The sequence below is a fragment of the Nerophis lumbriciformis genome, linkage group LG27 (assembly GCF_033978685.3).
Source record: "Nerophis lumbriciformis linkage group LG27, RoL_Nlum_v2.1, whole genome shotgun sequence".
NCBI classification, from domain to species: domain Eukaryota; kingdom Metazoa; phylum Chordata; class Actinopteri; order Syngnathiformes; family Syngnathidae; genus Nerophis; species Nerophis lumbriciformis.
The window spans coordinates 13204032-13231329 of record NC_084574.2 but is presented as its reverse complement, the minus strand read 5'-3'; the positions used below and the strand labels follow the sequence as shown (position 1 = coordinate 13231329).

The 27298-nt window shown below is 39.4% G+C and overlaps 2 protein-coding genes across 2 annotated transcripts in view; both read left to right on the top strand.

Annotated features, from left to right (window-relative positions):
• gpr108 (G protein-coupled receptor 108) overlaps nt 1–1021 on the top strand; it is a 28045-nt gene extending 27024 nt beyond the window's left edge. The window contains exon 18 of the mRNA XM_061922848.2: nt 30–1021. Coding sequence (XP_061778832.2) covers nt 30–117 — 88 coding nt within the window. The 3' untranslated portion in view covers nt 118–1021. The remainder of the gene's footprint in view (nt 1–29) is intronic.
• Nucleotides 1022–3370: 2349 nt separating this feature from the next.
• Nucleotides 3371–26538, top strand: psmd12 (proteasome 26S subunit, non-ATPase 12). The gene is made up of 11 exons (XM_061922849.2): nt 3371–3595; nt 3889–3948; nt 8140–8268; nt 14495–14602; nt 14860–14964; nt 15035–15184; nt 15277–15411; nt 15524–15636; nt 18999–19173; nt 23809–23886; nt 26152–26538. The coding sequence occupies exons 1-11, from the start codon at nt 3488–3490 to the stop codon at nt 26359–26361; spliced, it is 1371 nt and encodes a 456-aa protein (XP_061778833.1). The 5' UTR covers nt 3371–3487; the 3' UTR covers nt 26362–26538.
• The last annotated feature ends 760 nt before the right edge of the window (nt 26539–27298 follow it).

Sequence of the window (27298 nt, the reverse complement as noted above, 5' to 3'; positions counted from 1 at the left end):
AACGGGCTCTCTGGTTCTGTGTGTTGCAGAGTGACTGAGTCAGGAGCCCTGGAGGGCATTTCCAAAGTCAAGAAGACGTTGAACGGACGCGAGCGCCAAAAGGAAGCCACCTTGTGAGCGTGGGCGGGGCTTCATTTGGGAGGGACATGGACCCGATATGGCTTCCCACCCACGGACCACTGCTCCCACACCCCTTTTTTTCTTTTTCTTTTTTGAAACGCTCAGTGGTTATAGTGGTCCTTCCTCCCCCCCACTACCTGCCTATGCAAACTGACTTTGTGTCTTTGGAGAACATCCACGGACTGACGGATGAACGAATCCCCAAAGATCATTTTAGCTTTTTTGGGTGTGTGTTTCTATTCAACACGATACTTGCATTATTCCTTACACATTGCGCGTGCTGAGAGAGGCGTTTATCGCTAGAACATGCTCAGGTTCTCCCCACTGGCCAATCAAGATGCAGGCAACATTCAGGGCGCTGCTGGTTGGTGGAGGCCACACAGTTCTGATCAGGATGTTTGAGGTTGTAAATTTCACCATCTGTACTTCTTGGTCCATTTCAGTATTGATGTTGGACCGCCCGCCATCGCCGCTGTAATTTAGCGCTCCTAAACACTTTTTTGGGGGCTGGGGAGGGCGTCACTGCCACTGTTAACAAACAACGTAACTAATTGCTTTTGTCTGCATTTTTAGCATTCTATTCTGGATATGATGCCTATTTTATTGATGACTTCTGACAAGTTATTGCTATTGAAAGGTCAGAAGAGTGTAAATAATCTTGCCCGCGACCCCTCTCAAAAAAAAAAAAAACCCCCACTTTGCTATGATTTAGTTTGAATTTGAATCAAAAGTGAGAATGAGGCTATTGAGATATGACCACACCCACAATCCTGTTCACGTGTGTTGCCTTCCTGTGAGGACACAAATATAGGTTAACTATATAGCTTCAACTTTACTGAGGGTTTATTTTTTTCATGTGGGTGACCTGTCAATAATAAAGCTTGTGTTCTGGTGAACTTAATCGTCTTTGTATACTTTTCATGATCAATCAAGTATTTTGGTCACATTTTCATATTAATTGACGTTAAATGTGCAGAAACAGGTTTCATCTTTTGCTCGCACCGCCACGGCTCGGAGTTTCTCCTGCGTACTTTACCCTAGAAAGTGCCCCCTTGTTGTTATTTAGGGCTATATAAATAAACATTGATTGATTGATTGATCTTTTCACAAGAGTAGAAGTTTAAAAATATAGTGACTTGAAAACATTTCCGGTTCGAGTTGCTGTTAAGGCTGAGATCTTGCTTTTACAAAAAAAAATAAAAAATTATTGATAGGCAACATATTCAAAAAAAATGTTTAGTGTCCATTAACACATTTTGACAATATTTGTCAGATCATGGTAATTGTTTTAATTAGAAAACAATTCAAACATATATGTGAGATAGGCTCCAGCGCCCCCCGCGACCCCAAAGGGAATAAGCGGTAGAAAATGGATGGATGGATGGATGTGTATAAATGTGTGTGTGTGTGTGTGTATATATATATATATATATATATATATATATATATATATACACACTATGTATGTAAAATGCATATACATATATATATACACATACATATATAAATGTGTAAAAGTATATATATAAATCTCATTTATACACCTAACCTTTAAATAGATCCATTTGTTAGACCATTTGATCTGCCCTCTCTCTTTTCTGCTCTGTCCCCCTCTCCTACGTGGAGAGACTTTTTAGGTGTCCATGGATCAGTTTCCATGGAGGAGGCTCTAGCTGTTCCAAGTCTGGAACCGGGATGGACCACTCCTCTGTGTATCAGTTGATGATGTCTCTGCACTGCAGACTTGTCTTCATGCAGGAGGATCCCCTGCTGGCCTCACTATGGTCTGGACTCTCACATTATTAACCATATCCATTCAGTATCCATTGCACCGGTCACCTGTGGTCCCTTCCAAGGTTTCACATTGTTTCCATTGGGTTGAGGTTTTTTTTTTTTGCACTAATGTGGGATCAGATCCAAGGATGTCGTGGTTTGTGCAGCCCTTTGAGACATTTGTGATTTAAGGGCTATTTAAATAATCTTTGATTGATGATTGATTGATGTATATATGTACTGTGTATATGTATATATATATATGTATATATATATATATATATATATATATATATATATATACATATGTGTGCGTGTGTGACATTTACGACATAATACATACACAGGATGAGAATAAAATAGTATGGCTGAAAGGATGGAATTGGAATAACGATAATTGATAGTATGGGTAAATATCTATTGTGAATTTAATTCTGTCAAACATTTACACACGTTAATTGACTACAATGGCTGCATATGTCTTATCAGGCAAACGTAATCTTTTTTAATGTATAACATTTTTTAGTGGAAAGACACAAACGGCATACATTGACAATATACAAATAATTTGTTTAAATAAACCAAGGCACTTCCAATACATCTCAATATTACAGATATCCACCAGATTGAGCAGTGAATATATTTCTACAAACAAAAATGTAAAAGAAAGTAAAATAAGAGACAATACAAAAAGATGAAACTATAAGAGTACTGCAAAAAAAACAATACAAAATGGGCTTATGTAAAACAACTTAAATTCCTCAAATAAAGACTATAATTTAAGGGCTTTTAAAAAAAATAAAAAATTATTTTCCAAGATTGTATTAGCAATTTGAAATCATTAATCAAATGGGAGAATTTGTTTTTTTTACTTTCAGAAATCGACTTTTGTGTAGGCTAAAGTTTTTTTTTTGGTTTTTTTTTACAATATATTTTTTTAATTGAACAACAAACATACATCTACAATTCACACAAAAGGCACTTCCGACATCAAGGAAAGAAAACAAAAGCAAACACTGACAGAGTAACAATACCAAAAAATATGAAAAATAATAGTAATAATAACAATAATAAAAAAAAACTATTTTTTGTGGGCTTGCCTCTTCCTGTTATACAGTATATGCCTTGAGCTCTTATTTTGAAGGCGCTAAGAGCTCAAGGCATATACTGTATAACAGGAACTTAACATCACAAAGAGGCAAGCCCATAAAAATAGGTTACAATAATAATAAATCCCCCCCCCCAAAAAGGGCTACCTAAATCACTTTAAATGTTTTTAACAAATATCTCAGTTTAAGGGCTTTTGTACTCTTAATCATTCTCCAAGATTTGATTGATATTTTGTACCCCATTAGGCGAATTAGAAACTGAAGGCCTTATTTTCATAAATCGACATTTATGTAGAAACATTTTTGCCTGTGTAGGCAAAAGTATTAGTATTTCTTGTTGTGTTTTACGGGTCTTTCAGGCGCGTTGGACACCTATCGTCCTCTCGCATCTGATTGGTCACTGCACCTACCGTTCATTTGACAAGCAAAATAGTGCTCGGGCCGAGTTTGCTATTGTACGTTGTCGTCGACCATACGCCGCAAACATGTCCGAAGAACGTTCTGAAAGGTCCGATGGAAAGATTGTAAAGATGGAGGTGGACTACAGCTCGACGGTGGAACAGCGTCTCCCGGAGTGCGAGAAAATGGCGAAAGTAAGCGACCGAGAGAGAGAGGCCCGTGGCGGCTGAGTCACGGTGTCAAGTCTCTAGCATACATGCTAAAGTTCCACGCCACGGAAAAACACGATTTAACTATCCGTGGCAAATACAGCGGGTAATGTTTAAACAAAGCCGAGCTTTTACACACCTTTTTGAATGTTACTGTTGGGCCTTGACTACTTTGTAAGTGACCCTGTTAGCATGCTAACACGCTTAGCCGCCCGTGTATCAATCACCCTGAAAACCTTCATTGCTGGATTTAAAAACTAATACATTTTTATTTTCAGGATGGCAAACTGCAAGAAGCAGTTGAGAGCTTGTTGTCATTAGAGAAGCAAACTAGAACGGTAAGTTGTTGTTTCTTCTTTACAGTAAGCTTCTTGGATATATATATATACACTATATTGCCTAAAGTATTTTTCCACCCATTCAAATGATCAGAATCAGGTGTCCTAATCAATCAATGTTTATTTATATATGACACAATGCACATTAATCAACATATCAAATATAAAAGTGACATATTGTAGCCAAAGGCTGATTTGCATCTGCATCTCATTGCAAAGAAACAAGCCCAGGGCTCCCACTAATTCAGCGTTATAGTGAGTTGTATTTTTCATGCATTATTTTTTGCTGTATTTTTATCTGGCACAAGTGGAAAGCCGGTCCCTGGAAATAATGCCTACATTAAATCGGTCCGTGGTGCTTAAAAAGTTGGGGACCACTTATCTATCGGGTTCAGGTCAGGACTCTGTGCAGGCCAGTCAAGTTCATCCACACCAGACTCTGTCATCCATGTCTTTATGGACCTTGCTTTGTGCACTTATTACTGTAACGTATTATTTTCGGGTCTCCCTATGTCTAGCATTAAAAGATTGCAGCTGATACAAAATGCGGCTGCTAGACTTTTGACAAGAACAAGAAAGTTTGATTATATTACGCCTATACTGGCTCACCTGCACTGGCTTCCTGTGCACTTAAGGTTTTACTACTTACGTATAAAATACTACACGGTCTAGCTCCATCCTATCTTGCTGATTGTATAAAAGTGTCTCAAAGGGCTGCACAAGACACAACGACATCCGCGGTACAGAGCCCACATAAGGGCAAGGAAAAACTCACAACCCCAATGGGATGTCGATGTGAATGACTATGAGAAACCTTGGAGAGGACCGCATATGTGGGTGACACCCCCCCCCCCCCCCCCCCCCTCTAGGGGAGACCGGATGCAATGGACGTCGAGTGGGTCTGACATAATATTGTGAAAGTCCAGTCCATAGTGGATCTAACACAGTGGTTCTTAACCTGGGTTCGATCGAACCCTAGGGGTTCGGTGAGTCGGGCTCAGGGGTTCGGCGGAGGTCAAAACACACCCGACTCATCGTGTAAATAAAAAGTTCTCCCTATTGGCGTATTACGGATACAGCAACAGCTGACTGATTGGCAGGTGTGTAGTTTGTTGTGAGTTTATACACTGTGTTGGTTTTGTTGTTTGAACAAGGTGATGTTCATGCACGGTTCATTTTGTGCACCAGTAAAAAAACATGGTAATACTTTAGTATGGGGAACATATTCACCATTAATTAGTTGCTTATTAACATGCACATTAGTAACATATTGGCTCTTAACTAGTCATTAAGTACTTATTAATGCCTTATTCGGCATGGCCTTATTATAACCCTCTAACCCTGGCCCTAACCCTCTAACCCTAACCAAATAACTCTAAATTAAGTCTTTGTTACTTAGAATATGTTCCCCTAGTGTCCAAAAAACTCTAAAGTAAGTCTTTGTTACTTAGAATATGTTCCCCATACTAAAGTGTTTCCAAAAACATAACTTTGTCTTGAATTTGAAAAAAAATAAAATAAATTATTTTTCACTAAGAAGGGTTCGGTGAATGTGCATATGAAACTGGTGGGGTTCGGTACCTCCAACAAGGTTAAGAACCACTGATCTAACATAATAGTGAGAGTCCAGTCCATAGTGGGGCCAGCAGGAGGCCATCTCGAGCGGAGGCGGGTCAGCAGCGCAGAGATGTCCCCAATCGATGCACAGGCGAGCGGTCCACCCTGGGTCCCGACTCTGGACAGCCAGCACTTCATCCATGGCCACCGGACCTGTGTCTCCCCCTCCACAAGGGAGAGGGGGGCAGAGGAGAAAAGAAAAGAAACGGCAGATCAACTGGTCTAAAAAGGGGGTCTATTTAAAGGCTAGAGTATACAAATGAGTTTTAAGATGGGACTTAAATGCTTCTACTGAGGTAGCATCTCTAACTGTTACCGGGAGGGCATTCCAGAGTACTGGAGCCCCAATAGAAAACGCTCTATAGCCCGCAGACTTTTTTTGGGCTCTGGGAATCACTAATAAGCCGGAGTTGTTTGGACGCAGATTTCTTGCCGGGACATATGGTACAATACAATCAGCAAGATAGGCTGGAGCTAGACCGTGTAGTATTTTATACGTAAGTAGTAAAACCTTAAAGTCACAAATAAAGTACACAGGAAGCCAGTGCAGGTGAGCCAGTATAGGCGTAATATGATCAAACTTTCTTGTTCTTGTCAAAAGTCTAGCAGCCGCATTTTGTACCAGCTGCAATCTTTTAATGCTAGACATAGGGAGACCTGAAAATAATACGTTACAGTAATCGAGACGTAACGAACGCATGAATAATGATCTCAGCGTCGCTAGTGGACAAAATGGAACGAATTTTAGCGATATTACGGAGATGAAAGAAGGCCGTTTTTGTAACACTCTTAATGTGTGACTCAAACTAGAGAGTTGGGTCGAAGATAATACCCAGATACTTTACCCAGTCGCCTTGTGTAATTGTTTGGTTGTCAAATGTTAAGGTGGTATTATTAAATAGATGTCGGTGTCTAGCACCAATCACTTAAAATCGAGCACTTAGGCATGGAGACTGTTTCCACAAACATTTGTGAAAGAATGGGCCGCTCTCAGGAGCTCAGTGACTGTGCGCCAGTGTACAAAGCAAGGTCCATAAAGACATGGATGACAGAGTCTGGTGTGGATGAACTTGACTGGCCTGCACAGAGTCCTGACCTGAACCCGATAGAACAGTGGTCCCCAACCTTTTTTTGCACCACGGACCGGTTTAATGTAGGCATTATTTCCAGGGACCGGCTTTCCACTTGTGCCAGATAAAAATACAGCAAAAAATAATGCATGAAAAGTACAACTCACTATAACGCTGAATTAGTGGGAGCCCTGGGCTTGTTTCTTTGCAATGAGATGCAGATGCAAATCAGCCTTTGGCTACAGTATGTCACTTTTATATTTGATATGTTGATTAATGTGCATTGTATCATGTCACAAAGCTATAACAAGTGGACATTTCCTAATGAGGAGTGTTATTGTACATCTATAAACAAGCTTATTGGTGTGTCTAGTGGGACAGGTGAAAGTTAAGTCAGATAAAATGCAGTTTATAAATTATTTAATGTTTCTCTGCGGCCCGGTAGCAAATGCATCACGGATCGGTGGTTGGGGACCACTGCTTTACAGTACTGATAAGAAGGAAATTTCGTTGCATTAGCTCGTAGGGCTTCACGGTGGCAGAGGGGTTAGTGCATCTGCCTCACAATACGAAGGTCCTGAGTAGTCTTGGGTTCAATCCCGGGCTCGGGATCTTTCTGTGTGGAGTTTGCATGTTCTCCCCGTGACTGCGTGGGTTCCCTCCGGGTACTCCGGCTTCCTCCCACCTCCAAAGACATGCACCTGGGGATAAGTTGATTGGCTACACTAAATTGGCCCTAGTGTGTGGATGTGAGTGTGAATGTTGTCTGTCTATCTGTGTTGGCCCTGCGATGAGGTGGCGACTTGTCCAGGGTGTACCCCGCCTTCCGCCCGTTTGTAGCTGAGATAGGCTCCAGCGCCCCCCGCGACCCCAAAGGGAATAAGCGGTAGAAAATGGATGGATGGATGGATGGATAGCTCGTTGTAGTGTAGGATAAAAGAGCAATAATGTGCAGATACAAATAAATAGTTTACTGTACAGATAAATATATTGCACTTTTTCATATGCATCAAAATGCAGTCCTTTAAAAGTTATTTCATGTTTCTCTGCGGCCCGGTAGCAAATGCCTCATGGACCGGTACCGGTCCCCGGACCGGTGGTTGGGGACCACTGCGATAGAACACCTTTGGGATGAATTAGAACGGAGATTGAGAGCCAGGCCTTCTCGGCCAACATCAGTGTGTGCCCTCACCGATGCGCTTTTGGAAGAATGGTGGAAAATTCCTATAAACACAATACGCAACCTTGTGGACAGCCTTCCCAGAAGAGTTGAAGCTGTAATAGCTGCAAAAGGTGGACCGACATCATATTGAACCCTATGGGTTAGGAATGGGATGGCACTTCAAGTTCATATTTGAGTGAAAGCAAGTGGCCAAATACTTTTGGCAATAAAGTGTAGTTACCAAAAATGTTTTTGTGTATTTTTAGTGGTGTTGATGACATTAATGTATTACTTTTATTTGTATATATATATTCTAAATGTCTTATCTTGTCCCCGTCGAAGGCATCAGACATGGTGTCCACATCCAGAATCCTTGTGGCTGTGGTACAGATGTGCTATCAAGCAAAAGACTGGGATGCTCTGAATGAAAATATCATGCTTCTTTCCAAGAGGAGGAGTCAGCTGAAACAGGTCATACATGTCTTTTTTTCGCCCTGAAGCTTGTGTTAATTACCATGCATTTCCAAGTGAGCCAGATCCGATATTACTGTTAAAGTTTTTTTTATGTCAAAACAAATTACCCTGTTTTTCAGACTAAAAAATCCTTTTATTTTCTCAAAACTCAATAGAGCGCCTTATAACCCGGTGCGCCTAATGTAGGGAATAATTTTGGTAGTACTTCCCGACCTCGAAGCTATGTTATTTGGCACATGGTGAAAATATAAGTGTGACCAGCAGATGGCAGTCACACATAAGAGATACGTGTAGACTGCAATATGACTCACGTAAACAACATCAAAGTTTTATGTTCCATTGAAAATATAGAACATTACATACGGCGCTCAAAAATCTATAAAAATGTTTTAGTACGACTTTGGTAAGCTATGAAGCCGCACCGCTTGATGGATTGTACTGTGCTTCAACATACAAGTATTATTATGGTGTGTGTATAAGTTAAGAAATTCTATCTGGCATTTTGTTTGCAATATTATGCAAAAGCAACTTTTCTTACCTTCTGGTACCTGCTGATCTGTATTTGGGATCTGCATAAGTCCTGAAAATTAGCGAAAATTAGTTGATAAACTTCTTCTTTTTCTCTCTATCTTCTTGTTATGGGACATTCATCCTCCGCTGTTGCCATTTCTAATATAAAGTAGTGTAAAGTTCTTACTTATATCTGTCAGTAAACTCGCCATGAAAGTGCTAAAGTATACCGGTGTAGTGAGTTTACATTATTCACACAAGGAACTTTAATTATTAGAGAATTCCGGTCGGACGGTTATTCACAGGACACATTTCCGGTGTTGTTGTTGCACTAGTGAGCCACGGATGAGGAGATGCTGCTCCGTTTTTGATTGAAGTAAAGTCAGAGTGTCATTAAAACAGTTAGCTCCATCTTTTGACACTTTTTCCACTCCCGTCCTTGCACGCTACACCGCTACAACAAAGATGACGGGAAAAAAACGCTGCCGAAGGTGAACCACGTAAATAAGACCGCCCACAAAACGGCGCATCCTGAAGCGACTGTCAGAAAGTGGCTTGAAAATGATCTGTAAAACATCATCTATGCAACATTTTGACCAAAGAACCACCATTACACGTTATGTAGACCACAATAATTTTAAATTTAGGAGAAAAAAAAAAAAATAATAATAAAATATATATATATATATATATGACCCCTTATAATACGGTGCACCCTATGGTCCGTAAAATACGGTAATGTAATGTATTGATTGTATTGTATAAAAGAAGACCCACTAGCTTTTTATTGCCAATCATAGGGTAACAACGGCCCAATTCCACAAGTATTTTCTTCGTGCATGTACGTCTGTCTTGGTGTTTCACTCCTAGACACACCATTCTCTGCCAACATGGTGTGTTTAAGACCATGGGAAAAATGAACATCACAATACACCAACAAACAATTAAAGTACCTGTAGAGTGGAAAGACAAGTTGACCGTATATGCTTATTGTAGTTCATTTAGGGCTTCAACGATTATTCAACATTTGTCGCAGACAATTATATTTGTCTACAAAAGTCATGTCGTCATTACTCGTGTTTTTCCGGGCGAAAGTGGGTCTCTCACAAAAACAAAGCCAGTGATAACTTGTAAAGTTTGAGGATATTTCCTCTTATTCTTGTTAAAACATGAATACCTTGCTCATTTTGCAAAGTGGACTTCGTTATTATGGCTGTGCATTTTTGATGCGCGAGCATTTCAAGCGGAGACATGATGTCGGACATTTGGATGGAGGATGCGGACTCAACCTCGGTAAGAGTGTTAGCTTCTACCTTGCTAGCTAGGTAACAGGAGTGAGGTGAAGTTGTGTGAAAAATAACTTGCTAACTGTCACTTTAGCCAAAGTCAGCCAGCTAAACTTTGTCTACATCAATTTAAGTACGTTTTAAAGCTGCGTCAATTTGCAATGCCGAAAAAAGGCACTTTAACAAAGACAAATCGCGCACGCACGCACGCACACACACACACACACACACACAGAGAGAGAGAGACTGGCACGCACCAATACTGAGGTATCATAAGGTTAAACATACAATCTATTAAATAGCCAACATTTTAAGAATCAATCCAATATAGAGTTGTACACATTGACTCTATTTGAAATGCCGTCAAAAAAGTCACTAACAAATCGCACGTGAACACACACGCGCACGCACACACGCACGTGTGCACACATACAGTATAGAGAGACAGACTGGCACCAATGTGGAGGTATCATAAGATTAAACATACAATCTATTAAATAGCCAACATTTAAATAATTAACAATATCATTTTACACATTGAGTCTATTAGAGTGCGAAAACTGCCAAGAGTTAATCAATAGTCAATATTCCAGTGTGCAGCTTTTTACACTTACATTTATTATGTTTGTATTTTGCCGTTCTTGTTTAGCACTTAGCAGTACTGCTACATGATTCTTAGTGTTTCACTAAAGCTGGATATGTTTAGCAGAGCTTCTAAAACTTGTAGCTCATCCTCCTTATATTCAGGATCAACAATATAAGTTTCTGGATCATAATGTTCCCCAAAGTAGTCTTTGTTTTCTCTTACAAAGTCTGCATGATTTGCATTGTTTTCGGTGATGAAGGGATTTGCAGTTCCTATTTCGACGTCACGCGATGACGTATTTGGCGAGCTCATTATCTCTCAAAATGACCCGGAAATCTCTGTGAGATTGATACTATTTTGATCATATCTGTTTACTCGAAAACATTGAAAGTCTTTCAGTGTCATAGATCAGATTTATATGATAATAGCTTCCGTGCCAAAATGGAGCTGATATCACAGCTCCTCCTTTGGAAACAATCTACCAGGGGTCGCCTCACCTACCCCGAAGTAATCGCACGGGACACTGGGATCCTTGTTTCAGAGCTGGGCTATGCCATGTGTGACCGGAGGGTTGTGCAAGGTCTCTCGGCTACGGCCGCACATTGATGATGATGATGATGATGATAGCTTCAATATAGAGGCAACTTGTTTTTCTACTCTATTAGTACTTTAAACACCAGCTGGTCGTCACTGTATGAATGGATGTATGTAGTCTTATTATTTGCGCACTATTTGACTAGTGATGCATCAAATATTTGGACCCCAAAAAGACGTATTTAGATCACCGGGACAGTACCGCCGAAACCGAACGTAGTGATAACGTAAGCTTTACACACAGGCTGTCTGGAGCATAGGCAGAATGTCTGCGCTGTGGACATATTTTAATGTATCCGAGATATACTCGCAGAAGGTGATCTTCAAAATTCAAAGAAGACTGTGGCTTTTAAAGAGAGGAAGGCTTGTAGGTGTGACATCAGGCTTTCTGCAGCTCGCATTTTGTCATGGACATTGAGCGACAGAAGTAAAGAGTCTTCAAACACAAGTACTGTCTACAATAACACCAGAAATAGATGCTGAAAGTGTTGCTAGAATAATAATTTGGGGCAGTTTAGCTCAGTTGGTGGAGCGGCAGTGCCAGCAACTTGAGGGTTGTAGGTTCGATCCCCGCTTCTGCCATCCAAGTCACAGCTGTTGTGTCCTTGGGCAAGACACTTCACCCACCTGTTCCCAGTGCCACCCATACTGGTTTAAATGTAACTTAGATAATGGGTTTCACTATGTAAAGAACATTGAGTCATTAGAGAAAAGCACTATATAAAAATAATTAACTTCACATTGTACAATAAACAGCAACAATTGAAAAATAGAGCAAAACGATATTATATAAAATATGTTAATACTATAATTATTAATAACATATTGGTTTTAAATTGATGTATATATGTTTTTTGTCATTTTAAAGAAAAAATATATACACCATAGCAAATAATGTGATGACATCAGCATGATCACGCCCCTACCACCATTAGTATCTTCGCAATAGAAGGGGAAACCCTGACTGTGTATCAATAACTGAATATCAGCGTAAATATTCAGTAAACTTGCAATTGCACAGTCAACATGTATCAACAAACGGAAGTATATAATACATATCGTTCAGTTGATCTGGACTGGTATGTTTTTTTTTCTCTCGCTTTTCCATTTCATGGGTCACTATGGTGATGGTTATTTTAGTATACTTTGGCCACACTAGAACCCATGTCTCTGCCATAAAAAGAAGTGTTTACGGTGGCGTCGACAGATCCCTGGACTGCTCAGGGGTTAGGGGTGGATTTAATGGGAAACCTCCGCAAAACTCTGGCTGTTATTTTCAGTGGTCTGTTTTTACTGTAGTCTTGGCTTTTACCGGGGGTGTTTTATTTACAGTTTTGGGTCGACGTGTATTAGTGTTGTCAAAGATAAACCGATGCAACTGGATATCTGGTTTGACAAGGGAGCGATTCTGCTGCGTTGCCAGCAGTGAATCTTTAGAATAATCGAGTGTCCAAACATAGACTGAGTATTGCGCAAAACTAGAAATCAGGTGACGATTTTTGTCTTTTAAACAACGTGAGAGCCACAGCTGCCCGCGAAAAATTCATGTCTGAAGACGCGGGTTGATGTAACTATATGGACAGGGCGTCCGTCTTGCGAGACTAGCAATGCCTGCGAAATGATTAACCCAGATTTCCACAAGTTATGTAACGGCTGCTGAACGGCAAAATCATGGAACGTCTCTGAGCTTCGCCGTCTGTCAATACCCACCAGCGAGCGTCTGCCGTTACTGACTTGGCTTGACTCGTGGAAAATATATACCGTATATTTTCATTCAGCTAGGGTTGTGAACGATAAACCGATGCGACCGAGTATTCGATTCAACAAGTGAGCGATTAGGCTGCATCGGTAGCAGACTCCTCAATCAATGCGAATAATTCATGAATTCCTAGCTGAATCGGTTATAGAGTCATGGATCGGTTATCGCGAGACTTTGCATGGGTTGGCTAGATTACAATATGCGCCAGCGTCTCTAAAACAACGCGAGAGCTGAAGCTATTCGCCAAACGCGGTAGCCGCCTAGCTAGTATTAGCACGAGTGATAAACAAGAGACAACACGGAAAATGAAGGAGGAGAACGAAAGCGTCAGTCTGACCGAAGGTGATAATGGACCGAGAAAGATTTTCAACGCATCGGGGAGACAGAAATCCAAAGTGTGGAAAGTTTTTGGGTTTTATAAGAAGGAAGGGAGGCTCGACAGAAGCCGTGCTATTTGTAAATTGTGTCGAGCATCGTTGACGTTCACTGGCAGCAGGTTGAAATATTGAATCTTTGTTACCTACCTCTAGTGTTCAAAACTATGCTCAGGCTGCAATATTGCACTTTGTTGTTAGTATTCTGTGCTACTTTTACCTCTGGAGTTCCCATCCTACAATGCAGCCAGACTTTTTTTGGTCCATGTCTAAAAATAAATACATTGACATGTGATTTTGTTGTTGTGTTTTTTTTGCCAGTGCCATAATGTTTGGGGATTTGGAGTCTTGAATATTAACCGTCAAATCGAATCGTATTGTTCGGAATCGAATCCAATCGAATCGGTTTGTAATAAAAGGATATCGTCTTTGAATCGAATCGTAACCTGTGTATCTAGATGCATATCGAATCGTTTATCAGAGAGAGATGTGCAACCCTACATTCAGCAAGTCTTTTTTTGGTCCATGTCTAAAAATAAATATTTGACATGTGACTCTGTTGTTCGTCTTTTTACTTTGTTTGCCTTACAGCATCTTTGGGGATATGTGTTGTCTTTTACATATTTAAAAATACTGTAAGCATGATGTCACTTTATCCAGGTTATAGCTTTTCTCATGACATTCAACTGATCAGTTGTCTTAGACGTTGGGCCTGTTATCAGAGTAGTTTTCATCAGATCATGCTCATAGACGTGATTGGCCAAGGTCCTAACTATTTATCCTCTAACATGAGGAGGAGCAAATGCACTTGAGTTAATGGTTTTGTTTTTGTGTGGTGTAAAAAAATGTGTCCAACAAATGTTAACCACAGAATCGTTATCCATATTGAATCTTATCGAATTGTTCGTACACCATATCAAATCGCTCTGTTTTTAGAATATAATTCTTTGAATCGTATCTCAACCCATGTATATAGATGTGTAATCAAATCGTCCATCACAAAGAGATGTACCACCCCAACGTATATATCATCAATTAAGGTTTTATAGTAAGTGTTCACATTTTTTTGTCAAACTTTGATTACTAAACCTCAAATGGGACATCTCTCTCACAGGCTGTGGCGAAAATGGTGCAAGAATGTTACAAATATGTGGATTCTGTGACTGATTTGACCATCAAGCTGCGGCTCATTGACACTCTACGCACTGTGACTGCAGGAAAGGTTTGTAGCTTTTTGCCATTTTTTTAAATGTCTAAAAAAACATTTGAAACCACATATTTATAGCTATTTTGATTTCTGGTAAAGCTTTTTTATTCTTAAAAGTTTGTCCAGTAATTAAATTATTAAAAATAACTTTGACATACCAGCACACATGAATGACACAAAATGTACTACCCTAAAGTCCCAGATTTAGCCCATCGAGTACCACAAAAACAATAGCATGTACATGATAATGCAAATAATGGTCTTCATTACAGATTTATGTAGAGATTGAACGTGCCAGGCTAACGAAAACGTTGGCTAATATCAAGGAACAAAGCGGAGATGTAAAAGAGGCAGCTGCCATTCTTCAAGAACTGCAGGTAAAAGACAAATAAGGGGATTGGGCTTTTATGACAACCGTTTTTCTAAATATCCGTGTACGCCCAATAGGTTGAGACATATGGCTCCATGGAGAAAAAAGAGAAGGTAGAGTTCATCTTGGAGCAGATGAGGCTTTGCGTTGCTGTCAAGGATTACATTCGCACACAGATCATCAGCAAGAAGATCAACACCAAATTCTTCCAAGAGGAGGGCACTGAGGTAACACATACAAATAGGCATTTGTTTGTTTGAAGTTGAGTTGAATTGAGCGATTAGTTTAACTGAAAATTGCTTCCCCCTAAAAAATGTAGGAGTTAAAGCTGAAGTACTACAACCTGATGATTCAGGTGGACCAGCATGAGGGCTCAAATGTGTCCATATGCAAACACTATAGGGCCATTTATGACACGCCGTGTATCCTTGAGGACAACAGCAAGTGGCAGCAGGTACTTTTGTGCTACACAGAAAGTACCCAGCTCTTACATACAATAGATGTTTATTGTACACATAAACGTGACTTTCTTGTTGGCAATGCTAATTAATGTTTGTGTGTTTCAGGCCCTGAAAAGTGTTGTGCTGTATGTGATTCTCTCTCCCTATGACAATGAGCAGTCAGACCTAGTCCACAGGGTCAGTGAAGATAAGAAATTGGAAGAGATTCCCAAATACAAGTATGTGATGTCTCTTGTATGTCCTCAGTACTACAAATGAGGGGAAAAAGTGAAGCATATGTAGGGCTGGGAAATCAAACGACATCAATATACACCACGATAGACACGTAATCGATATCAATAAAAAAATGCGTTTTATAAATTGTAAATGATTTTTTTTCTACTTTGGAAAAAACGGTAAGTTGCGAAGCAAAGTTGGTTACATGAACAAAAGCACTCACTCTCTGGTAACCGAGCAGCGCAGGAAGTGATCACTAATTGTGACTTAGGGCGGATTCCCACTTCCACCATCCCATTCACCGCCGTTGTGTCCTTGGGCAAGACACTTTACACACCTGCTCCCAGTGCCACCCACACTGGTTTAAATGTAGCTTAAAGATGTAGAGAATGGGTTTCACAATGTAGTGCGCTTTGAGTATCTCGAGAAAAAGCGGTGTATAAATATAATTTACATCAGTAAGAGTGACTCGATAACAGCCAATCAGGAAACCGCATCAACTATCAGGTTTGGTTGTGCAATCTTGTTGTCTCGCGGTTGATTCTTTGCATATTTTGAGAAGAGAAAGTAAAAATGAGTGCTGCAGAGAACGAATAAATTGTCGATTAAATCAGGATTAGCCACCTCAACAATATGGCAGTTTTTTAAAACGGATCGTCGTCAGACCAATGTGGTCTGTAAATTATGCAAGGTGCTCGCCCCGTCAAGACTGCTTATACTACCCCACCTTAGCCGAGCAAAGCCTTAATTTCCTCGCACTGAACCTGCAAAAAATAGTTGTTCTCAGGTTTCTCTATTTTCACACTTTGCACTATTTTGTGACACTTAATTTTTTCATAGTTTTTCTCATTTTTGTACATTAATTTAAGGAAGTTATCGTTAAGTGATGACTTTTTTTTTCTGCCTTTACAGTTTATGGGATTATAATCAGAGGAAGGTTACATTTTAAATAAAAATGTTTACATTTAATATATTTTTCTCCTGGTCCTTATTTTTTCTAGGTCATAAAAAATATCAATACCTATCGATATCGACCGATATAAAACACTTAACATCGTGATACAGTTTTCAGCTATATCATCTAGATAAGGCTGGGCGATACTACTAAAAAATGTATCACGATATAAGTGTTTCATACCAGTCGATATCGATAATTATTGATAAAAAAAAAAAAAAAAACTATTCTAAATAAAGACCAGGAGAAAAAAGGCTGAATAATACTTTTATTTTAAATATAACCTTTAACCTTTAGAACAAGGTCAGCATTATGAAAAACAGTCAAATAAATGAAAATACTGGTCGATGTGCAAATATTGACATTAAATAAATGCTTAATCCAACAAAATGTGCAAAGTATTGTAATTAACAAATTAGTAGTGTACAACTCAGGCTTTAAAGCCATATTGGTAACAATATATGCAAATAAATAACAGTCACATTAATGGCTCGCATGAACGGCTTATGTCGGAGGTTGTCGCAAAGTGCTTTGCTAACAGTATCTCCTTTTCCACGGATTCGTATCGGACTTAAAACATCCAAAATACTGCCAAACTGGTGACGTGACGGTTCCTTTTTTATTTACAATTTCCTCTCGTGCTGCCGTACTCATATTCCCGTTTCGTTTCACTTCTCGTCGTCAGCTAGCCGTTGTTGTTTTTTTGTTGTTGTTTTTTCCTGTTAGCATTTCCCAGAATGCCTTGCGGTTCAGGCTCGGCCGTGATAGGTCGAGAGGCCAAAGCCCTTCCTCTGCCTACACCCCAGAATGCCGTGCGGTTCCGGCTCGGCCTTTCTTCCTATTTTTTTCTAACAGAACTCAGTGAAATTATCGAACTTTCTATCGACCCCATTTTCTATTGATATTGATCACATGTCTATCGCGATATATATTGTTATTGTTTTATCGCCCAGCCCTACATCTAGGGATGTCCCGATCCAGGTTTTTGCACTTCCGATCCGATACCGATGTTGATACTGGCCGATACTGGCCTATCTGAGCATGTATTAAAGTTTAAAGTTTTTTAGCCTACTTAGTTGTCAGATTAATGTTGAAAAGGGTTTTAGTACTCTTGATAACGAGCCATCTGAATTAGGTGAGTTTGAATAATACACAATGGTTGGTAACAAGAAACTGACCTGTTTATTCAAGGATAAACACAAAATAGACAAAATTATACATGACAAACAGAAATGGCATCATTGAACAGTATAAAGGGCAAATAATGCTCTAAACTTATTTAAAAAAAGCAAAACACACAAACAACCTGAGTGGGATAAAATGTCTATAACTCAGCATCAATATTTGCTCTTGAACAAGTGTAAACTAAAAAAAAAAAAAAAACTATCTACACGCTCCCTTCAATTGTTGACTGCAGTCCGAGCATAATGGGGATATGTGTTGGATGGTGCGTCGAAAGCCCACTTTACTCACTTTGAGATAACGGCTCATCATCCAGAATTATTTCCTCAGCAATGACTCTAGTTATCCCCTGGGCTTTAGCACTGTTCAGTGGCAGTATGTCACGCTTAGCGTACATTTCTGTCAGAGTTAGTTGGGTAGAACCTTTCTTTTTCTTTTCGTCAGTTTTCTTTAGAAATTCTTCATATTCTTTACGGTGGTATTTCGCTAAATGCTTGATTAGATTTGTTGTATTAAAATGTCTTACAACTTTACCACCACGCTTGACTTTATTGTGGCATGTTTTGCACTCCACCTCTTAATCTTTTTCCTTGTGGAGGGTAAAATAATCCCACACAGCTGACATTTTTACCGGTAACTTCCGCTCGCCTTTCGGAACCATGAACCGGCATCCGCTTCCGATTAGGACGGTTAGGACACAGACCTGTTAATGTGTTGAAGGTGTGCTGGAAAATGCGGAATGGAAATTAGGGAGCAGCAGAAAAGTGTAATGTATTATTGAAATCGGTGCGTTGGAAAACACGGACTGTAATTTTTTTAAAGCTGGATCTGGATCGGCATTTTCCCATGCCTTGCCGATACGCATTTTTTGGCAAATATCGGCGGTCGATCCGATCCAAATATCGGATCGGGACAACCCTAATATCACCTAGCCCTAAGCATATGATTTAGTGGTGGTAATCTTTGGGGACCTCACAATTTCATTACCATTCAAGTGCCACGGGTCGATTATAAATCAATTGTTTATGCATCTTTAAATATTATACTGTATGTTGTTATTATAGTGTGTGTGTTAATGTTTTTATAAATATATTTAATCAATAATGATATTTAACATATATAAATGATATTTGTCCATCAATTCAGAATTGTCCACATTCCATTTGTGATGCATCAAAAAATGTACAATTTTTCATACCTAATATGATTATTGCCGTTCATCTTTAGGGACCTTCTGAAGCAGTTCACCACCATGGAGCTTATGCGCTGGGCTGCCTTGGTGGAGGATTATGGGAAGGAGTTAAGGGAGGGCTCAACCGGCAGCCCCGCAACCGAAGTCTTTTCATATTCTGAGGAGGGGGAGAAGCGATGGAAGGATCTGAAGAACAGAGTGGTGGAGCATGTAAGTCTAAGACCCAATTAAATAACCATGTCTTTAGACAAAAGTATTTTTGAGATAGTAAAGGCCAAATAAACAGAATGTAATGTTTCATATTTCAATTGTTTTCCACTGCTCACAGTGTACATGCAGACTATTTGTTGTTCAATAAAGGTAAATACAGTGATATCTCAATTAACGTGCCACAACCGAGCTCGTAACTCAAAACACTCGTATTTCCAATCAGCCCCACCCATTGAAATCAATTTAGTCTGTGCTTGGCCCACCCAAAACACCACAGTTTTAACATGTAACATGCCTTTTAAAAAGAAAAAAACAGTTTGTATTATAATTATAATCATAGTTTGAAAAACATTTTAATAGCCTGTAAAACAAGCAAATACTGTAGTTTTATGAAATAATGTAATCATTCATAAGCATTTACCTTTGGGAGCCGACGTTTGTGGGTCTCTCCTATGGACTTCTTCTCTGTTGTGTAACAATAGGAACTCGGAATTAGTTTGTTGCACACGGACACCTTTGAATGATGGACCGGAGAGACCAGAGTTGACAGCAAACAATATGTAGGGCCGTTGAAATGTGTTATATTTAATTGTATTCCATTTTTTTTTAAACTAATTCCTTTTTTTTGCCCTCCAAATTAGATTTTTACATTTGCACGTATTGTCTAGTTTAGTTTATTTGAACATGCACATACACAGCTCTTTTCCAAACAGGAGTATTTTACCATCATAGAGTGCTTTTTTGTACGGTAATACAGTTTTATAAAATGTCCGTTAATTTGATGCAAAATATCCTTATTTATTGGTCCAGTACATCTTTAGACAGTTTAAATCAGTATTTTAAGTTAAATCATAATACTTTATTATACGTATTACACTTTACTGTAATACTTTATTGTGTAAGTGCAGTCAGACCGGATGTTGTGCACAGTGCTGTTATTGTGAAGGACGGGAGTGCGCTGTTGTTCTTCTCTTGACGGCTGCTATGTTTTTAAATGTTGAGGTTATTTGAAGTTGTTTTAAAATAAAAAAAAAAGTGCCTCGAGTTACGGCCACCTATTTGTGTGTGCATAGTAGACCTTGCGTCTGTGGTCTCTTCCACAACAACACAAGAAGATGAGATGTGTTGCGGGTGCATGGGTTGTCCTGCCTAACATTAGCGTCTTAGTTTGTTCCCAGACTAAACTGGTGTTCAAATTGGCTGTTTCGACATTGTTTAGTTTGGGAGGGGGGCAATTGAGTGTTTTGGGGATCAACATTCCTTCTCTTCACAATGACAGCATTTCAGTCATCCATCCATCCATTTTCTACCGCGTGTCCCTTTCAGGCTTGCAGGGGGGCTGGAGCCTCGGGTGGAAGGCAGTGTACACCTTGGACAAGTCGTCATATTTGTTGAATTTGATGTAATATTCCGCGTTTAACAGTAGATTCAGTTTTTATTGGCCAATTCTGTGTATTAAATATTCAAATGTCTTAAAGGGGAACGGCACTCTTTTTGGAATGCCTATCATTCACAATCCTTATGAGAGACAAGAACACACTTTTTTTTTTTTGGGATCTAAACTTTTAAAAAAAAACGCTCGTAAGATGTGGCTCACTTTGCAGCTAATAGTAGTCACATGTTGCTTTCAAAGCCCTCTAAAAAAACTTAAAAACATCCATCAACGTTGTGTATATACATGCTTTAAATATGTATACAATGTGGTAACAGACATGTTCATAACAGTCTGTAATACGTACAATATTTACCTATTTTGGTCATTTTAAACATTACTGGAACTTATTTCCTGGGCACATTCCATCAACAAACATATGTACCGGTAATAGACAAAAAAGATGACTGCTTTGTGTAAATGAGAATCCAGAACCTTATCTTTTTGAACCTGAATATATAGGTGAACTGCTGATTATAGAAACTGAGCGGGCACGAAGAGAGGGTGAAACGTTAAAGCAGACGGGGTCCAAGAGAGTCTGGACTGGCATGATTTGGTGGTGTAATTGTGGAGCCTGCTAGTATTACACTAATGAAACTATGTTTCAAGGCAGACATATCTCCGTTTACAAGAAGTTACATAAAACAGACGACATAAAAAGACTGGAAGAACTTGTCTGAGAGGCTAACTTTACCACCTGTTGTCAGGGCAAGCACAACACACAAAAGATACTAACCCTCAACAGGGGTCTCTGGTGAAACTCCTCTTCCCCCAGGCAGAGAATAGCGTTGCTGGGTATTGTCCTAGCATTAGCAACTAGCATTAGCGCCATGCTTTTATTCCACATCAACAAAAAATGACTTAAATGTCCGCTCCCAGGATGCCGACTGATGGGATGGCTGAGTCTTTCAGCAAGACTTGTACTCCGAATTGAGCTAGTAAATTCAGAACAATCCTCAGGTAAAAAAATGTTGAGAACAAACTATCACCTTGCTTAGTCTTTCGAGCGATGGTGCCAGGACCAAGTTGAGAGCCAATATCCACTGCTTTAGTCTGTCTGCAGTTTTAGTTGGTAACGAGTACCGTATATTTCCGACTATAAGTCGCAGTTTTTTTCATAGTTTGGCCGGGGGTGCGACTTATACTCAGGAGCGACTTATGTGAAGTTATTAACACATTACCGTAAAATATCAAATAATATTATATAGCTCATTCACGTAAGAGACTAGACGTATAAGATTTCATGGGATTTAGCGATTAGGAGTGACAGATTGTTTGGTAAACGTATAGCATGTTCTATATGTTATAGTTATTTGAATGACTCTTACCATAATATGTTACGTTAACATACCAGGCACGTTCTCAGTTGGTTATTTATGCCTCATATAACGTACACTTATTCAGCCTGTTGTTCACTATTCTGTATTTATTTTAAATTGCCTTTCAAATGTCTATTCTTGGTGTTGGCTTTTATCAAATAAATTTCCCCCAAAAATGCGACTTATAGTCCAGTGCGACTTATAAATGTTTTTTTCCTTCTTTATTATGCATTTCCGGCCGGTGCGACTTATACTCCGGAGCGATTTATACTCCGAAAAATACGGTAGTATTTGAAAGTTGACCCAACTTTTTGGTGTCCGACCACAACTTTGTTCAATACACGTGTGAGGCACGATTGATAATTAAGCATTAACTATTCCAAACTCAAAAAGCAATTCAGCTGCTGACGCAGGAGCTAGCTTACTTTTTACTATTGGCTTAGCCAGGGGCGTCACTAGCTTTTAAGGACAGGGGGGGCTTAGCCCCCAGGAGAGCGAACGTAGCGCACGAGCACAAAACTTCACAAACGGCTAACAAAGACTTAGAAATTATTCATTGTTATTATTATTTTAAAAAATGCACGGGACGAAATGAAATGCTCCCCGGGACGATGACTTTTAACCATTTTTTCTCTTTTTCTTTTTATGTATTTATTCATTTTACATTTTATATTAAATGTCTTGGTTTTTCCTCCCTCTGAAAATCCTATGAAATGTTTAACAAGCCATCCTATAATAATACAACAGCTATTAATGTGACAATACAATAAAACAAATCTAATTATGTTTTTTTCAATATTTTAACATTAGGCTAATGTATATTACTTTATATAGATTCTACAAGAGTGATGTGGGAGTTTTCTATATGAACAAGTCCAAGGACCGCAAGTAAGGTCGCAGAGAAAATGCGGACTGGATTTTGAGTGATGTGGGCATTTTCTATATGAACAAGTGGAATGGATTGGATACCGACACACTAAAGGGGCTCTCTACCTTAAAGTATCAATGATTGTCACACACACACACACACACACTAGGTGTGGTGAAATTTGTCCTCTGCATTTGACCCATCCCCTTGATCACCCCTTGGGAGGTGAAGGGAGCAGTGGGCAGCAGCGGTGCCGCGCCCGGGAATCATTTTTGGTGATGTACGCTATAAAGTGAGGGGAAACTGAGTGAATAATGACAGTTTATATGATTATTTATTTAAACTCATATTCGGGCCTCTTTATAATGAATATGTCGGCATGTATTTGTAAAAAAAAAATATATATATATATATATATATATATATATATATATATATATATAACACCAAATTATTTAGGGGGGTTTAAGAATATTTTAGGGGGGCTTGAGCCCCCCTAAAATAGGCCTAACAACGCCAATGGGCTTAGCAGTGTGAGACTGAGTGTCTCTGTGAGTAAGATGACGTGTTACTACGCTTTAGTAATAGTTCTGTGTCAGCTCTTACAATAACAATGTAGCTACAGCTTGGTTATTATGCAGGTTGTGGAACGTAAATGATGTATTGTTCACGATTTTTGGATGCGTTTTAAGAGTGATTTAGAGGCAGAATGGATTACTCCCGTTAACTGCGTTGTTAGCCACCAAGACCGAGACGATTATTACAAATAAGAATGCTATAAAAAGGATTGGAAATGATTCAAATACAAATAAAAATGCAGTTCACCTTTAAATATATTATGTGAATTTAAAACAAATTCACTTAGGTTAAAGGCGAGGTGTATAAGTGTGCAGAACAAACGTGCAGCGCAGCCTTTGACTGGCGGGAGTCAGTGCCCGCTGGAAAAATTTCAGCCCTTTGCACAGGTGTAGTTGAGAATCTGCTGCAAATTAACACATGTATTTTCTTTTCCACAGAACATCAGAATAATGGCCAAATATTACACCAGAATCACAATGAAGAGGATGGCCGGGCTTCTTGACCTTTCCATTGATGTAAGCAATGTTGTAATTAATTAAGGGAGCAGCTTCCACATGTACACCAGAAACAACTCTTTTGTTAGTGTGTAGCACATGCAGGATTTGTATTTAGGGTGGGAAAATATCTGAGGATATACTCATTGAGTTGTATTATTACGTAGTTTAACAGTTGAATAACCTTTTGTTGAACATGAAATGGAAAAATAAGTGCACTCTCAAAACTTCTGCATTTAAATGCTCAGTTTTGTTTGACTGAGTTATTAATGTAATAGTGTGTGTTAAAGTGGTGTGGAACTGCAATGCATCACACTGGATGGGACAGGAGAGACTTTATGTATTCCACAATAGGGCAATTATTTGGTTGCAGTGCAGATTGAAAAAGTCCACACAAATATAAGGTGAAACAAGAGGGAAACATTAAAGAACACAAAGGACACAGTGCACAGAGCTGATGCAACCAGCCGCAACTTCGGTTGGCACCATTCCTACATACAGCTACAAAAGTAAAACACAACGGAAAACTAGCAATAAATAATACATACACAAACAAATAAGAAACCCATCTTAACACCCATACACACTGGTGGCCGCCTTTGTCTGCTGGGGTAAGTAAGGAACAGGAACACACCCAACAAAGCAACCGAGAGAGCTCCCGGCCAATGTCTGGTTTGCATGGATGAGGGAGAATCCGTCCAGGGAGACCGAAGCCTCCACATCCAACCAGGGCCCTTCAAAGCCTGTACATCCCGTGTCCCCCATGGTCCCTCCACGCAGACTCAGGTGTGGCAGAGAGCCAGTAGCTGGTGTCCAAGGCAAATATAGTTAAGGCCCAAAGGCTCCCCTGAAGCAGATCTAAAAGTCCACAAAAATCATCCCTTGTTGCGCTGTCCCGAAGGGGCTCGAACCAAAAGGCAAAAACAAGATGGAAACATCAAGAACACAAAGGACGACACACAGCTCCTGCAACCAGCAGCCACTACAGTGGCGCCATCTTGAGAAAAAAGTGGTGACTGAGAAGTTGTGGTTACCTTAACTTGCACGGCATTTCCCAAATATGAAGTAAAGTAAAGTACCAATGATTGTCACACACACACTCAGTGTCCTCTGCATTTGACCCATCCCCTTGTTCACCCCCTGGGAGGTGAGGGGAGCAGTGAGCAGCAGCTCATTTTTGGTGATTTAACCCCCAATTCCAACCCTTGATGCTGAGTGCCAAGCAGGGAGGTAATGGCTCCCATTTTTATAGTCTTTGGTATGACTCGGCCGGGGTTTGAACTCCCAACATACCGATCTTAGGGTGGACACTCTAACCACTAGGCCACTGATCAAGCCTGATCTGACACAGGCTCATTTTAGACCAGTGGTTCTTAACCTTGTTGGAGGTACCGAACCCCACCAGTTTCATATGCGCATTCACCGAACCCTTCTTTAGTGAAAAATAAAAAGTTATTTTTATTCAAATTCAAGACAAAGTTATATGTTTTTGGTAACACTTTAGTATGGGGAACATATTCTAAGTAACAAAGACTTACCGTAATTTAAAGTTATTTGGATACTAGGGGAACATATTCTAAGTAATAAAGACTTAATTTAAAGTTATTTGGTTAGGGTTAGGGTTAGGGTTAGAGGGTTAGGGTTATAATAAGGCCATGCCGAATAAGGCATTAATAAGTATCGTATTTTTCGGACTATAAGTTGCAGTTTTTTTCATAGTTTATGAAAGTTGCTTAATGTTTTTTTTCCTTCTTTATTATACATTTTCGGCAGGTGCGATTTATACTCCGGTGCGATTTATACTCCGAAAAATATGGTACTTAATGTCTAGTTAAGAGCCAATATGTTACTAATTTGCATGTTAATAAGCAAATAATTAATGGTGAATATGTTCCCCATACTAAAGTGTTACCATGTTTTTTTACTGGTGCACAAAATGAACCGTGCATGAACATCACCTTGTTCAAACAACAAAACCAACACAGTGCATAAACTCACAATAAATTACACACCTGCAAATCAGTCAGCTGTTGCCGTATCCGTAATACGCCGATAGGGAGAGGTTTGTATTTACACGATGAGTCGGGTGTGTTTTGACCTCCGCCGAACCCCTGAACCCGACTCACCGAACCCCTAGGGTTGGATCGAACCCAGGTTAAGAACCACTGTTTTAGATGCTTGCAGATATACAGTTTTTTATATTGTGATTGTAATTTACCTTTTCAAGTTTGAAAACATTTTGCTGGCAAATTGATGATTTGTGTCCGTCTCAAATGCAATCTTCAGGAATCTGAGGAGTTTCTCTCCAGCCTGGTTGTCAGCAAGACCATCTACGCCAAGGTGGACCGCCTGGCCGGAATCATCAACTTTCAAAGGCCTAAAGACCCCAACGACCTGCTCAACGACTGGTCGCACAAACTCAACTCGCTCATGTCGCTGGTCAACAAGACCACGCATCTCATCGCCAAGGAGGAAATGATCCACAACCTGCAGTGAAACAAGATCGCGCTTCTTTTTCTATGTTTCGTTTCCCGTGTCTCCTTCCGACGGATTGTTTTGATTGGACAATGAGCCCCGCAGCACAAACTTTGTCCACTACAAACTCAAAACAAGAATTGTTATTAATGACCATTAATAAGTTGCAACATAACAAATAAACCCTCAGTTGTGTAAGGTGTGTAACGTGTACTTTATTTGAGCTACATTATCGGTTAACAAAGTGAAACAATTATTTTATTAGCATACATATTTGTGTTAGACCAGGGGTCGGCAACCCAAAATGTTGAAGGACCAAAAATACAAAAACAAATCTGTCTGGAGCCGCAAAAAATTAAAAGCCATATTACATACAGATAGTGTGTCATGACATATACATTGAATTAAGAGGACTTAAAGGAAACTAAATGAGCTCAAATATAGCTACAAATGAGGCATAATGATGCAATATTTACATATTGATAGCCTAAATAGCATGTTAGCATCGATTAGCTTGCAGTCATGCAGTGACCAAACGTGTCTGATTAGCACTCCACACAAGTCAATAACATCAACAAAACTCACCTTTGTGCATTCTTGCACAACGTTAAAAGTTTGGTGGACAAAATGAGACAGAAAAAGAAGTGGCATAAAACACGTCTTAGAAAGTCGGAGAAAGTTATACATGTAAACAAACTACGGTGAGTTCAAGGACCGTCAAAATTAGTAGGACAAAACGGCGCTCGCCATATACTCGAATCAGTGAAGCATGTTTAATATAAACAGTGTGCTTTATAACAATTAATCCAACCCAATCCACTTTATTTATATAGCACATTTAAACAACAAGAATGTTTCCAAAGTGCTGCACAGCCATGTTAAAAACAATATTAAAAACAATATTATGCTCCACCAATGACTGAATAAAAATAAATAAATATAAAAACAATATAAAAAT

Coding starts and splice junctions, on each gene's coding strand:
- psmd12 (XM_061922849.2), top strand. CDS start 3,488: ATGTCCGAAGAACGTTCTGAAAGGTCCGATGGAAAGATTGTAAAGATG. Junction 8,269..14,494: donor GGAGGAGTCAGCTGAAACAG/GTCATACATGTC, acceptor TCTCTCTCACAG/GCTGTGGCGAAAATGGTGCA. Junction 15,412..15,523: donor ACAACAGCAAGTGGCAGCAG/GTACTTTTGTGC, acceptor TGTGTGTTTCAG/GCCCTGAAAAGTGTTGTGCT.